The sequence below is a fragment of the Peromyscus leucopus genome, chromosome 19, assembly GCF_004664715.2.
Source record: "Peromyscus leucopus breed LL Stock chromosome 19, UCI_PerLeu_2.1, whole genome shotgun sequence".
NCBI classification, from domain to species: domain Eukaryota; kingdom Metazoa; phylum Chordata; class Mammalia; order Rodentia; family Cricetidae; genus Peromyscus; species Peromyscus leucopus.
In genome coordinates, this window is record NC_051079.1 from 67886247 (window position 1) to 67901581 (window position 15335).

A 15335-nucleotide genomic window follows, 5' to 3' on the forward strand; every position below is an offset into this window, starting at 1 on the left:
AAGGGGGATTAGGGCTTCTCACTGCCCACACCACACAAGCCTGAGAAAGCACTGTGGACCCAGAACCCCTTCACAGGTAGGCCTGACACAATGTGTCAAAGCTGCTTTTCACAGGAACTAATGTTTCAATAGCCACCACCAAAAGCGCTGGCTGGCAAGAGAGTGAGATTCACACTCAGGTTGTCCCAGTATGCTGAGCTTAGGGCCAGAGCCACAGGTTAGAGAAGTTATTCTAACCACACTGAAGCCATGGTTTTACTACGAGGGTGATCGGCAGCTATTAGGTTATGTTGAGCAGAGAGCAATTTTCCGGACGAGATATTGACGTTTCATGGCTTCCCCACATCCCAGACAGTAGAGAGAAGGGATTTACCAAGCTGGCTCCAGTTGGCCACTGGAAGCTCTGTGGGTCCATTTTGTCCCTAACATGCCCGAGAGCAGACGTCCTTCAGACATATTCAGTAGAAGCATCTTTGTGCAGCTCTCTGCTGCCAAGAGCTTTCCGAAGAGACTGTGTGAGTCCACACTGTGAATAGACCTTGGCAGGATGCCTCTCTCCCAATAGGGGTCACCACTTTTTAATTGTAACTTGTTGTGGAATATTATTTTGACTATGTAAAGATGTGTTACATTTGTTTGCACTGCAGAATACTACTTTAACTGTGTAAGGGTGTGTTACTTTCTTTAATGTTGTATTTGTTTAATGATGTAAGGATGCGTACTTAAATATGTAAAGATGTGTTGCATCTGTTTCACCTTGCCTGCCTAAGGCACCTGATTGGTCTAATAAAAAGCCGAACGGCCCATTGCTAGGCAGAGAAAGGATAGGTGGGGCTGGCAGGCAGAGAGAATAAATAGGAGGAGAAATCTAAGCTCAAAAAGAGAAGGAAGAAGAAGGAGAGGGAGAAGGAGGAGGAGGGATGAGGGACATGCCCGGGACAAGAAGTCAGGCAGCCACCGGCCAGCTAGACATGAGAAGCAGTGACAGTAAGATACACAGAGGAAAGAAAAGTTAAAAAACCCCGAGGCAAAGGGTAGATAAAGATAAACAGGTTAATTTAAGTTAAAAGAGCTAGCCAGAAATGTGCCTGAGCTAGGCTGAGCATTCAAAACTAAAATAAGTCTCTGTGTCATGATTTGGGAGCTGGTTGGTGGCCTGAAAGAAAAAGCCTGGTACAGAAACCGAATTATGAAGATGGTGCTTAGACGTGTACACTGTTGGGGGAACAGGGAGGCGAGTAATATATGGAGCTACTACTATGTAAAAATCCAACACTCTGAGTGCCTCTTCCCCCACCCCACCTCCACTGTGGAAGCTAGGCAAATGCTCTACTACTGAGCCAAACTTCATGCCTCAAGGATCATCTTAGAAGCAGAACCAGAAACTCATGACCATTTAACATGACCCGAGGTGCTTCCAGCTTGGGACACCCAATAATGAAGCAAGCCAAATGAATTTCCTTATGCTTACGTTTAAGTTTAATATGCAGTCAGGGCTGCCATGCTCTTGGCCAGTTTGGTTTCTCAGAATGAGTTATCCCATTAGGTGAGCACTGGGTGTGGCCAGGGACACTACAGGACGCCCAGGAGCGGCCTGAGAGCTCTGTCCAAGGAAGGGGTGTCAGCGTGCAGAAGCTGGGAGTGTCTGCTGAGGGAACAGAGGGAGCCTAGGGAAGGGGCTGGGAGGACTTGGAGAGCACTCAGCTAGATTCAAATGCAGAATGTTCTCTTCTGCAGGAATCCCAACACCTCCAAACAGACCCCAGTCTGCTACATAATGTCTTTTCCCTTTGTTTCCAGAACTTTCCATGATGACCAATGTGCACCAATGCTATTAAGTTGGTTTGTTTTGTTTTATCTCTTTTAGCCTGTTATGAGAACTGGATAACCAAAGGTAACAGATCTGTCCACATTTCGTGTGCTGGTATTCTAGGATTGGTGGACAAGACAGCGAGAAAAGGAAAAGAAACAGATCGTTCAACAAGATCAGAGTCCTCATTTCTCCATAAAGGCCCTCTAACCCTGGGATGTCCAAGTTTGTAGCTCTCTAGACCAGTGGTTCTCAACGTGTGGGGCACAAACAACCCTTTCACAGGGGTCGAATATCAGATTCATAATAGTAGCAAAATTACACTTATGAAATAGGAATGAAAAATATGGTATCACCACGACATGAGGAACTATATTAAAGGGTCGTCAGCATCAGGAAGGCTGAGAACCGCTGTTCTAGACCCTTAAGATACTGGGTGTTTTTTAGCTGTACCTTGTCCAGACTTTATAGGGACCCCTTACTGAACTGCTGGAGACACAGAGAAGCCGTCTGTCCTGAAACTGAATGTGGTTTGGAGTCCCATACATCAGCTCACTGTACCCTCACTCCTGACCACTCACCTGGCCTGGGGGGAAAAGGGCTATGGAGCCTGTAGCTCTAGCCAGGGCCGGGGGCATAGAGGACAACCAGGACTAGTAATCGGCAGGCACCCTCTGAATCTCTACATCCCACCTGGGTGCCAGATGTGGCCTTTTGTCCACAGCTCCATGACCCTGGCTCCCTCTCTGTCCTGAAGCCCATGCCCACACTTACCCGTTCCTCTTCTGCTCGTATGTCAGGCATGGTGCTCAGGCACAGGCCGACGGCTGTGACGGCCACGAAGGCCACGGAGACATAGGCGAAGAGCTTGCCTGCCAGCCCGGAGTGCGGGTTCTCCACCATATCGCGCAGGCACCGTCGGCCGCGTTCCAGCCGCCCGGTGCCCAGGGCTCGCACTGGGCTCCCCTGGGGCCCGCGACCCGGTGGCCCGGCGCACGCCTCGGCGGCCTCTTCCTCGCGACGGCGCAGGCGGCGCAGGCAGCAGCGCTCCAGCCGCGCCTCGTCGATGCCCCAGTAGGCCAGCTCGTCGCGGAAGGCCAGGGCGCACGGGCCCCGCAGCAGCCTCAGCTTGCCGGCGCGCAGCAGCGCCACGATGGCGCGGAAAGCGCACGGGCTGCGGTCGAAGAAGAACTCGTCGCGGCTCACGTCGTAGTCGTCACACACGCGCAGCAGCTCGTCGTGGCCACGGCAGGCTCGCAGGCGTTCGAGGCGTGCCAGGGGACAGCGGGCCAGCGCGGCCCAGGCCAGCCGCACCCGGCAACCCCCGACGTTGATAATGACGTGCCGCGCCCGCGCCGCTCGACCGCCTCGGCTCCCCCGGCCTGTACTGCCATGCTCCGGGCCGGGGGCCTCCGGGTGCCCCGGGAGCCGGGCCATGGCCCCATATGCCGGGTGGCTGCGATCAGAAGACTGGGCCTGCAAGAGGAAACCGAGTGTTAGGACTGCGGGCTGCAGGATCCAGGGTTTGGGGGACCAGGAGCTTCCTATCCCAGGTCCATCTCTAACTCTGGTACAGTTGCAGGCTCCCCCTTCCAGACTTGAGATTGCCCCAAACTTTCCAGAGGACGCTGTAAAATGGACACGTTACCTTACTTCATCTTCTAGAGAGCAGGAACATATAAAAATTTCTCAGGCAAGGAGGGGTCGTGGGTGGAAATGGTTTAAGAAACCCTAGACTCTAAACAGAGTTTGCGGTATGTATCTGGTAGCATAAGCTTTTTACAAACCCATGTCTGGTCTGCCCTGAGCTGGTCAGTATTAAAAAGCAAGCATCTACCCCGCCCTTCACCAAAGAAGGAAAATGGGGGGGGGGCTTGCTATAAATTAGAAACAGACTTATGAAATTCCAGCAAACGCACCGCGTGTACACTGCTCTGGACCGGATTTAAAGGAACCAATTATAAAAAAGACGTTGAAAGCCAAATGAGAAACACTGAGCACAACGTAGGAAGGAAACAAAAATGTAAAGATATGATAATTGGATATGAAAAACCAGGGCAGTTTTTCTTAGAGGTCCTGCCTGCACATTCACAGACGAGGAAGGGTCTAGGATACCGGTGGTCCCAGAGGAAACTGACCATGTCTCAAAGTGGTTTGCATCGCAACGGGCCTCGCTACCCTTTATGCATCTTTGACATCTCCATGTGCTCTGCTCCATAGTCCTGCTCAGCTTGGAATACAGCTTCCAGGTAATTTTGCTGCACAGCTGGGGTCGAGAACCACAGATCAATCAAGAGAGATGGAAACCCACAGCGCTTGATTTTGCAGCCAGCCTTGGTTGGTTTCTAAGTCAGAGGAACTGTTTGGTATCCACAGAAATTCCTCAGATGGTCAGTGAGCCTTCTAGGTTTCTATGCCAACTGTTTGGCATACACATTTTTCCCCCTGCACTGGGCTCACTTTTCCTAGAGGATTCTATATAAAAGGGGGTGGGGGTGGGTACCATTATTAACATCCAAGACTTGGGCTGCATGGAGGATTCTACTCTTTTTCCCAGAGGTCTCCCCAGCCCCTCCAATTTTCTGTTTTCAGGGCTTCCTTGCTTCCTGGAATGGAGAGGCCAGAGGTTCAGCAGAGGCACTTAGGGCCATGGTAACAGCAGCAGGTGGATGGATGATAGGCAGGCAAGTCCCAGCTGGTTTGGGTTGGAGCAACCTGCCATTGAGGACACCTCAGATGTCTGTTGGGAGACACCCCCCAATGTTCTCATAATGACAGACAGGCAGACAGACAAATGGTAACTGTCAGCACACATCCTAGGAAAGAATTTTCTTAGCCCTAACATAGCATCCTATGTGACAAATACATCACACAATGGAGCACTCCAAAATCCATCCTTGGGGTGATGAGAAACAGGTAAAAACTTGCCCAGCCAACTTTTGTGGAACGTTGGGACCAACCAAAAACTGTTAGTGACCATGAGGATCCTAAGGGAAAACGACTGAATCTTAATAACAATGACCCTTTGCAGCAACTGGACTTACCCTGTGTCTACCCTACTTCATTTCGGGGAACTCACCCCACATCCATCCCTGAGCTCCAGGAACTCACCCCACATCTACCCTCTGATAGCCTGGGGGACTCACCCCACATCTACCCACTGATCTCAGCCTGGGGGACTCACCCCACACCTACCCTCTGATCTCAGCCTGGGGGACTCACCCCACATCTACCCTCTGATCTCAGCCTGGGGGACTCACCCCACATCTACCCTCTGATCTCAGCCTGGGGGACTCACCCCACACCTACCCTCTGATCTCAGCCTGGGGGACTCACCCCACATCTACCCTCTGATCTCAGCCTGGGGGACTCACCCCACATCTACCCTCTGATCTCAGCTCGGAGGACTCATCTTGTCGAAGTCCTGCTCCTAGTTCAGAGAACTCACTTGGTCCACCCCATGCTTCCAGCTCACCGGTGTCCTCACAAAGCACAGCCTGTACTACTGACGTCAGTGCTGGTGCTGGAAGAACATACCTCACCAGGGGTCACCGTTCCCTTCAGCTCCTTCCAAGCTCTGACCCAAAGGCTTTGCTGTTATCTCCCACACCAGAAATCTGCCTGGTGTCAATACAGCCAGCTTAAGACGGTGTCAAAGCCGTTCATAGGAGGATATTTCAGCTGTGACTGCCTGAGGCAATGGATTGCAATTGGAACAAGCCAGAGCTTTGGAGACAGGCTGGACATGAGGTGCTTGGGGAATAAGGAATTGGAAAATGCTTTGGGATTCAGGATGCCGCACATATGCCTGGGCTGTGTGTTTACTCAGTAAATATTGAAGAAGCCTCCAGTGCTTTCCAGGACTGACCTTTAGGCACGGAAGCAGGTGAGCGGAAGAATTGTCCAGGCCGCCTGGCTGAGGGCTGGCAAGGCCCCAGCTCACACAGCCCATCTGCCAAAGCTGGATTTGCTTTTCTCTCTGTGAATCTCATGAAACAGAGACATTATGGGCAGGTATGACAAGGCAAGGCATATAGACTTTACAAAATCAATGCTTTAAATTATGGGCTGTGCAAACAAACACCAGTGACTATGATGAATCATTGAGTGGGGATCTGATTTCCAGAGCTGCCGCTTACACTGTTCAAAAGGTCCAGTTTTCCACAGCAACACTTACCAAGAATATGAAGAATAAAGAAGAATGGCTGTCACACAGGAAGAGGACAAGTAAAATGAACCACCCCCAAGGAAACCTGTAATCAGCTTCATCAGATAAGATTAAAAAAACAAAATTAAATATATTCAAGACATAGCCTAGGGAAATGATGCATGCCTGTAATTCCAATTTGCAAAACTGAGTTTAAGCCATGAGTTTGAGGCTAGTCTGGCCTACAAAGTAAGTTCCAGGTCCTCTTGGGCTACAGTGTGAGATCCTGTCTCAAAAACAAAAACAAATAAAAAACAAACAAACAAAAACCCAACAATCAAAAAAGTTAAAGGAAGCCATGCCGAAGATCCAAAGAATTACAAGAGTGACTCTCCCAGCAGTACCAAGGAGACAGAAATTATAAAAAGGAAGCAAGAGCATACTGGAGCTGAAAAGTATAGTAATAAGATCAAAAGCTGTAGGACTGAGCAGGACTCAGACAGCGTTACAGTGTTGCGGGATATTTGCACATTAGGTGAAGATACATTGCTGTGATTGGTTTAATAAAGAGCTGAACGGCCAACAGCTAGGCAGGAGGTAGAGAATAGGCAGAGAGAGAGAGAGAGAGAGAGAGAGGAAGTAGGAGATGAATTGAGGTGTACGAGATGCCATCTAGACAGGGATGGAGTGGGAAACACAAAATAAGAGATAAAAGTCACATGATAGAATGTAGAGTAATAAAAATATGCGATGCCGGCGGTGGTGGCGCACGCCTTTAATCCCACCACTCGGGAGGCAGAGGCAGGCGGATCTCTGTGAGTTCGAGGCCAGCCTAGGCTACCAAGTGAGTTCCAGGAAAGGCGCAAAGCTACACAGAGAAACCCTGTCTCGAAAAAACAAAACAAAACAAAAAAAAAACCCCAAAAAACAAAAAACAAACAAAAAAAATATGCGTTAACTTAAGTTATAAGAGCTAGCGGGACAGGCCTAAGCTAAGGCTGAGCATTCATAATTAATAATAAGTCTCCATGTCATTATTTGTGAGCTGGTGGCCCAAAGCCGAGTCCAGTTACATCACAGGATGAAAACTAGCCCTACGAGAGTATCCCCTTCAGAGGCACAGAGGGGGAACTGAAGAGTGGGAAGCAGGCTGCCTTCAGGAAGCCAACTGCCTCGGGTTAGAGGCATCCCAAAAGGAGAGGAAAGAGGGAAAAGGTGAAGAGAATGCTTGAAAAAAACAATGCTTAAAAAAAAAAAATCCCCGGTCAGGCATGTTGGCCCATGCCTTTAATCCCAGCACTCGGGAGGCAGAGGCAGGCAGATCTCTGTGAGTTCGAGGCCAGCCTGGTCTACAAAGCAAGTTCCAGGATAGCCAGGGCTGTTACACAGAGAAACCATGCCTCGAAAAACCAAAATAAGTAAATAAATAAATAAATAAATAAATAAATAAATAAATAAATAAATAAAAATCCCCAAATCTGAGAGTCGGCTTTCTTATAGGATGCAGACCCCTAAGAGGCTACCTATGATCCAGTAGATGTCCCTACACCCATGTGCATACAGGCAGTACTAAGTGGACATGTTGAGTTAAAAAAAAAAAAGAACACATGAAGGAGGGGGCAGTGGTGGTTGGGATAGAGGAGGAACTAGAGGGAGGGAATGGGGTGGTGGTGGTGGCCATGATCAAAACACATTATATGTTTGTGAAATTCTCAGACTATAAAAATATCCCCACATTTGATGAAAACCATTATTCTGTGCATCAAGAAACTCGAAGCCAGATAAATCCAGAGATCCATAGTGGCCCAGCTCACACGAACTCTCTAAAGACAGGATACAAGAGTGTTTTGAAAGCAGCGAGGGGGTCACTTGTTATTCATCCAAAGGGATCTTCATGAGGGCCAGCCGTCAGGGTTCTACCAGATGCCTCAAGGCCACCAGGTGCAGGGATGGCACACAGCACACAGAGATGCCACCTGGTTTAGTGATAACCAAACAGGAGGTGTGGAAGAAGCTCCGTGTACAAGCTACACTGTGATGGCTGCAGAGCACTGTTTACGTATTTTAAAAACACTGGCCTGCATACTTCAAAATGATTAAACTAGTAAGTATAATTCCACGTGATTTTATGTCACACAGAATTTATTTGGAAAGCATGCAAGGTGAGGAGCTCCGGGTGAAGTCCAGGACTGTGCACGTGCATTTGCACGTAAGATTGAGGGCTGAGTTCAGTCCCCCGCACTCATGGAAGAAGCCAGAGGTAGAGTGATGTGTGCTTTTAACCCCAGGTCTGAGAAGGCAGAGACAGGTGGGTCTTTGGGGCTCACTGGAGCCAGCCTAGATGAACTGGTGATCCCTAGGTCCCATAAAAGACCCTGTCTCAAAACCAAGGTGGACAGCTCTTGAAGAATGACATGTGGGTGCTGTGGGATGTGTATGCTGTGAATATGTGTTGCTCTGACTGGTTGATAAACAAAGTTGCATTGGCCTATGGCAGGGCAGGATAAGGTGAGGCAGTACATTCCAACTGGAGAGAGATGAGAAGAAAGGAAGAGCGGGGAGATGCTATGAGCTGCTACCAGAAGCAAGTTGTGAAAGTACCAGTAAGCCATGAAGCCACGTGGCAACGCATAGATTAATAGAAATGAGCTGAGTTAAGTTGTAAGAGCTGGCAAGAGAGAAGCCTGCACCATTAGGCCACACAGTTTGTAAGTAATATGAGCCTCTGTGTGTTTACTTGGGTCCAAGTGGCTGCAGGACTGGGTGGGACACAGAAAAACTTTCGATTACACCTGGGGTCGACCTCTCTCCTCCACACATATGTATACGTAGTGCAATGCACAAAACTGCATACACTTATACACCAAACAGATGGTAAAACCAAGTGCCAGTGAAGATGTGGAAATACTAGAATGTCACACGTGGTGGGGAAACAATAGCACTGTTTCCCCACAGCAAACAGTTGGCAGTGTCCCCCAGACCAGGCGGAGTCCCCTCACCACATGACTCAGTGATCACCTCCTACATGAGTACCCGAGAGAAACAAAAGCATACATCCAAATGAAAAGGTGTACATACATGCTTATAGCAGTGTTCAAAATAGCCAAAGAATGAACATAACCCAAATTCCACCAACTGCCGACTACATAAACAGAAGCTGGCACGTCCGTACATGGAAATATTATGGAGACAGAAGCCATGAAGTACTACTACCACACGGACAAAACCTGAACATGCTACGCCACATGTAAAAGGTCATATAGAATGAACCCGCTGATATGACATGGGTAACTTCATTCACGGAGACAGAACGTTAATGGCTGCCCAGTGTGGAGGGGTAATGGAGCACAAGCATTTAGTAGGTGCAGGGTTCCCGCTGGTACAACCTGACAATGACCTGAAACCACACAGTGGTGATGATTCTACAGCAATGTTATTGTATTTTTGAAAGCCTACCAAATTAAATACTTTAAAATGATTAAAATGGTAAGTACAATGCTATGTGATTTTTATGTTGGTTGGAAAACATTCTGAGCGAGTAGGTCCAGGTGAAATCCACTGAAACAACAGTGTTTAGGCTCTGAAAATCACTGCCTTTGATGGTCTGAACTAAGGCCTTCCATCATTTTAACAGTTCGTTTCCCTAAACACTGCCCAGGGAAGCACAAACCTTTCACTAGGACAACACAGGAACTGAAAGCATACATGTCCAAGTAGGTTCAGTGTGTGCTTCTGTGAATCCGCCAGGCCCGCGTGTGAGTCACCTGATGCATTCCAGAAAAAGTGGCAGGAGGCGGGAAGGGTGCTGAGGGGAGGCTGACAAAGTGTGGTCCATACACTACAACGTTTCATCTGGATTGTCAACTTGATGGATGTAGAACGATACAGGAGTCACACTCTATGTATGCCTGTGTGGGAGCTCCCAGAGGGGTTTCACTGAGGTGTGAACACCCACTCTGAAGGTGAGCATCATCATCCCACAGGCTGGCATCTCAAACTGAGGACCAAGGAGAATGCCCAACACAGACCCAGCATTCATCTCTCTCTGCTTCCTGACTGTGGAGGCCATGTGCGGTGGTTTGAATGAGAATGGCCTCCATAGGCTTATAGATTTGAATACTTGGTCATGGGGGTAGCACTACTTGAAAGGATTAGGAGGTGTGGTGTCATGGTGTTTCGGGATATTTGATCACACTGTGGACCTCAGGTTTGCATTTGCATTAATTACATAAAATCAACCTTGAGGAAGGAGGCCGAGTTAGCAGCTAGTTGACAGAAAGTAATCATAGAGAGTCAGAGGAGGGCTAGAAGATGGATAGGGTGATGCACAGGAAGTAGCAGAGAGGGGCTTTGAATGGTGTGATTTGATTGTTTGTTTTGGCAGAGCAGAAGGACGGTCTCTTTCGGGGACACAGGCGAAGAGAGAAGGTCAGCTGGTTGCTACTCAACCTCTCTGAGCTAGCAGGTTTTCACTGCAGCCTTAGAGTCTCGAGTCTTCTTAATGAATAGAACAGTAGGGATTTAATTAAATTACATTTAATTAAAACATATTTGGTGGCAGTGACAAAGCTGGTGCTTCAGGAACAGGATTCCTGCCGGGCTGTGGCATAAGCTGCCTGGCCCTTGCCAGAGAAGCAGGCCGGTGTCTGTGGAGCCGAATTTGCTGGCTGAAACAGCAGAGGATTAAATCTCAGCCTTTGTGTCAGCGGCAAAGCAACGGTGTGGCCGTGTTGGAGGAAGTGTGTCACTGGGGGTGAGTTTTGAGGTTTCAAAAAGCCCATTCTGAGCCCAGAGTCTCTCTCTTTTGCTGCCCGCGGATCCAGATGTGGGGCTCCCAGCTCCTTCTCCAGCACCACGTCTGCCTGCACACCGCCACGCTCCCTGCTGTGGTGATAATGGACTAAGCTCTGAAACTGTAAGCCAGCCCCAGTTAAATGCTTTCTTTTATAGGCGTTGCTGGGGTCATGGGGTCTCTTCACAGCAATAAGAGCACTGACTAAGACGTCATCAGAATTCTCACATTCCTGCCACTACACCTTCCCTGCCTCGACAAGCCATGCCCTCAAGCTGTGAGCCAAACTAAATCTTTCTCTCTCACGTTGCTTTTGTCAAAGATTCTGTCACAGCAAAACAAACAAACAAACAAACAAACAAACAATGTGCTCATGCTTGACAGTAAGTTCTATGTGCCAATGAAGAATTAGGAAGCTTCTGAACATGAGAAATTACTTTAGTATGACTGGATGGGGGAGGGAAAAGAAGGGGGACTTCCAATGATCTGTGCTGAGGGTGCTGTAACCTCCAAGAACTCAGTCCTTGGGACACTCAAGACCAACACCAAGTTCCTATCCCAGGATATACTCATTTTTATCTCCCTGTGCCAGCCATAAGATGTCAAAGATCTCATACTGGCTTGTCCTACAAGGCAAGGATGGTGGTGTGCCAGAGAAGTAGAGAGCATAGCCAAGGGGCTTCCCAGAGCAGGGCAGTGGCCCAGGACATTGAGGCATCTGGAAGTGTTAGGGCTGGGCGGTCCTGATTTACTCAACAGCCATCTGCTGTGGAGACGACGCGGGTGTTCAGTTTGGAGACAAAGCTTATTAGTGAACAGGAAGATGAGCATGGGGAATGAACGGCAATGTCCTGATTTGTCCAGGAAGGGCAGCGTCTGGACCCAGCTCTCTGGTTTTCATGTAGCCCCGCCCATCTGCTGTGTCCTTGCGGACCTAATTTGTCCTAGGTTGCAGATAGGGCTCCCCGAAGGTACCACACCCATGTTCCTAACGCCTTGGCCATATGCCTCTGGCAAATGCACATCAGTGTCTCACCCTCCCTGCCAAGCCAAAAGCACTAGCATTTCTGGAACCACACTCCCAGAGTTAAAGAACAACCGCGGAAGTACTGCTGAACTCTTCTGTCAAATCCTGTGGGGCCTGGGTTTGCAAGGCCCTGGGGAGCGCAGCTCATTCTCTCTACCTGCCAAAGTCAGAACTAGTCCAAGTTTCTACCTGAGAAAGAGGGGAGATATCTGCGTGCTCCATGGGGACATCACAACCAGAGAGAGGCCCTGCCACTGCCTGCCTTCTGTCCCCATGTCTCCCACCCTCACATCTTCTTCCGCTGGGGCAGGATGGCCTGGCTCCTTCTGTCACCACAGGCAAGCCCCAGTGTTGGTAGAAAAGGATGAGTAATGAGGGGCAGAGCTGGATAATGGCTGAGAAACCTCTGCTGGCTGAGTTCTCCTCCCATAGAATGTACATCTGAAAACACGAACGGTAATTACACGTTATAAGTGTTTTTTTTCTTGTCTTTTTTTTTTTTCTTTTTTTCTTTTTCGAGACAGGGTTTCTTTGTGTAGCTTTGTGCCTTTCCTGGGACTCACTTGGTAGTCCAGGCTGGCCTTGAACTCACAGAGATCCGCCTGGCTCTGCCTCCCGAGTGCTGGGATTAAAGGCGTGCACTACCACCGCCCGGCGTTATAAGTATTTTTAAGTCAACTTCCTTTTGAATTAAGATTGCAAAGTTGAAATCTCTGAAGTCCTTCCCCACCCTTGGTATGGAACAGAGCAGACAGCTACAGGTTCTGCCGTCGCAGTGGAAGCCTGACAGTGCTATAGAAAAGAAAAATAGATAACTCTATCCAATGCCCAGTCAAGGCAAAGAAGCCTCCTGATGGACGGAAAAACACTCGGTGCCCTACCAAAGCAAAACCAAACAGTGACCGGAAGGCACTGTGGTGAGACAGATCCACAAGTCAAACTCCATGAGGGACATGACTGGATTCTAAAAGGCAGCATGTAGTTAGAGTTAGAGGGTGATCTTTGTAGCCACAACAGTGGCAAAAAAGGACATCTGAAAGAAAAATCTATCCATAAAGGAGGTTATATGATTTCTCTCTCTGGCTCTAGGTTAAAATAAAAAAAAAAAAAAATGAAGTTGTAAGACACACAGCCCAAGCTGACTGCGTGGAGTTGGAATTCTGTCTGTGAAATTCAAAGCTATTAGGTGATCATGTGTAGAAGGCTGCTGTGACAGGTGACTTCCCTGAGGCAGACGGAGAGGGGGGAAGGCATCATTAGTTAGAGATATCGTTATGACACTGCCTCAGGGTGCTTAGTTAGGTCTGGAGTTGAGTGTGATGGCCATGGTGGGCACAGGAGCACTTAGAAGCCAGGAACCAAAGGAGGTATCAGTGGGATGGAAGCCAGCTTGGCAAGTCAACCCTGTTGCTGCTCTAGATTGTATCCAGGGACGGGAACCAAGTCAGAAAAAGCAATATGAATCCTATGGGGAAAACATGGAGTCCCTGCACTGTTGAAAGCAGACAAGATCCTATACTGAGATAGAATCCTGCCAGCTCTCGCTGTCTCTGTCTGGGGCGGGAGGGAACAGCCACGGGCCTCTGTTCATTTTAATTTCCCTGTCAACACGTTAAGAGTCCAGCTCTGGCTTTCTTTAGTGTCACTCTTGGCTTGAGAACACCGTATCACTATGCCATCCATGGATATCAGCAATTGTGTGAGGAATGCAGCCATCACTTATATGGCAAAAACAAGGAGGCAGCAGGGACAATCAAGGACATCAAGTCCTGAAAGACGGGGTCTCTGACCCTCTTAAGGACACGAGATTGGACCCAAACCTCCCCCCAGTGTGTGCAGCCTGATCCCCGGGTGTCGGCCTGATATGGGCAGCTCTTCCCTTGGTTTGCTGGGATCTAAATTTGCAGTGAATACATTCTGACAGCTCTGGGCTCTTTAGATGGATTTGATAACACAGACATAAAGCAAAGATCAAGTTGGATACAGAATGTTCTGGAGGGAGCTGAGTATCTCAGCTCTGGTATCTTTCGCACTGCTGGAGATTAATGGCACATTATCAGAAACATCAATGCTGACATTATCCCCTCCCTTGGGGCACAGCACTTATGAAAACAGAGAGCGCTTTCATGAAAGGAGGCCATTGGGAGGGAACATAGCTCATGGGTGGTAATTAAACATTACTTATATAGACCATGGTGACTTTGAGTCCTCACAGTGCTAGCTCCAACCCAAGGTGTCTCAGGATATTTGAAAATCTAGTTAGAGGTGTGTAAAGCTTGGTGTCCCAGCCTATTGGCCTCATGGCCTTGTAAAAGTGGCTTCTCCAAGCCACATCCATAGAGCAGGACAAAGAATGGTGTGGCTGCTCCTCTACTCAGAGGGACTACAGATGAGCTTATCATAAACTGATAGTTCAAAGTGCATTTAGAGTACCAAGCACCACAGACAGCCTAGCCCCACCCACCTTAGAGAGACCGGCATCAGACATAGTGGAGCGTGGTCATCCAACATAAAGGCTATTTTAATATAAAACAGTGAGTAGCCCAGATAATTTAGTTGAGTACTGTACTGAAAATGAAGAACAATAGTTGTAAAGGTCACTCTAAACAGTTAACCAACATTCAACACAGTCTCCACTGAGAGCTTGTGGTATTCATGCCATTGCGGGTTTGAAATATCAAAAGTCAAACCATTGAGACTTGGGGAATCACTGGTATCATTGTACCTGTTACAAGGTGTAGTGACTAGTTTGATGGTCAACTGGTTGGCTTAAGAAGCAGCCGGGTGGTGGTGGCTCACACCTTTAATCCCAGCACTTGGGAGGCAGAGGCAGGTGGATCTCTGTGAGTTTGAGGCCAGCCTGATCTCCAAAGTGAGTTCCAGGAAAGGCACCAAAGCTACACAGAGAAACCCTGTCTGGAAAAACAAAACAAAAAACAAAAAAAGAAGCACATGTGTGTTTTCGTGTGTGTGTGTGTGTGTGTGTGTGTGTGTGTGTGTGTGTGTGTAAGGCTTTTCTAGAGACAATTAATTAGATCACGAAGGTGCTAAACTAATCAGTCCATTAATTGCTGTTGGATCTATAATAGGGTGGCATTATTGGAAGGTGGAACTGAGCTGGAAGAAGCATGGCACTGGAGAACTGCATTTGGGAGCTGTATCTCACCCTGGTCCTTTCTGTATTTTTTCTGTTTCCTGGCCACCATGATGTGAGCGGTTCTGCTCCTCCATGAGGGATTGAAATCTGTGGAATCACGAACACAGTTTTCCTCACTTCAGCTGTTTCTGTGAGGCATTTTGTCACAGTGACAAGAAAAGCTAGCTCATACCTTAAGGTAATTATGAAGATTAAAGACACCGTGACTGCTGAGAGTATGCTGGACACACAACCCTTCATATTTGTTAGTATATATGCACACACACACACACACACACACTCACACTGTCTTAGGGTTTCTATTATTGTGAAGAGACACCATGACCACAGCAACTCTTATAAAGGAAAACTTTTAATTGTGGTGGCCACATACAGTTCAGAGGTTTAGTCCATTGTCATCAT

At 48.2% G+C, this 15335-nt stretch overlaps 1 protein-coding gene across 3 annotated transcripts in view; it reads right to left on the bottom strand.

The window, feature by feature from the left end:
* Positions 1–15335, bottom strand: part of Kcng2 (potassium voltage-gated channel modifier subfamily G member 2) — a 72965-nt gene that overhangs the window by 23976 nt on the left and 33654 nt on the right. For all 3 annotated transcript variants that reach the window (XM_028872000.2, XM_028872001.2, XM_037197216.1), the window contains exon 3: positions 2585–3286. In XM_028872000.2, the coding sequence (XP_028727833.1) occupies positions 2585–3247 (663 nt within the window). In that variant the 5' untranslated portion in view covers positions 3248–3286. The remainder of the gene's footprint in view (positions 1–2584; positions 3287–15335) is intronic.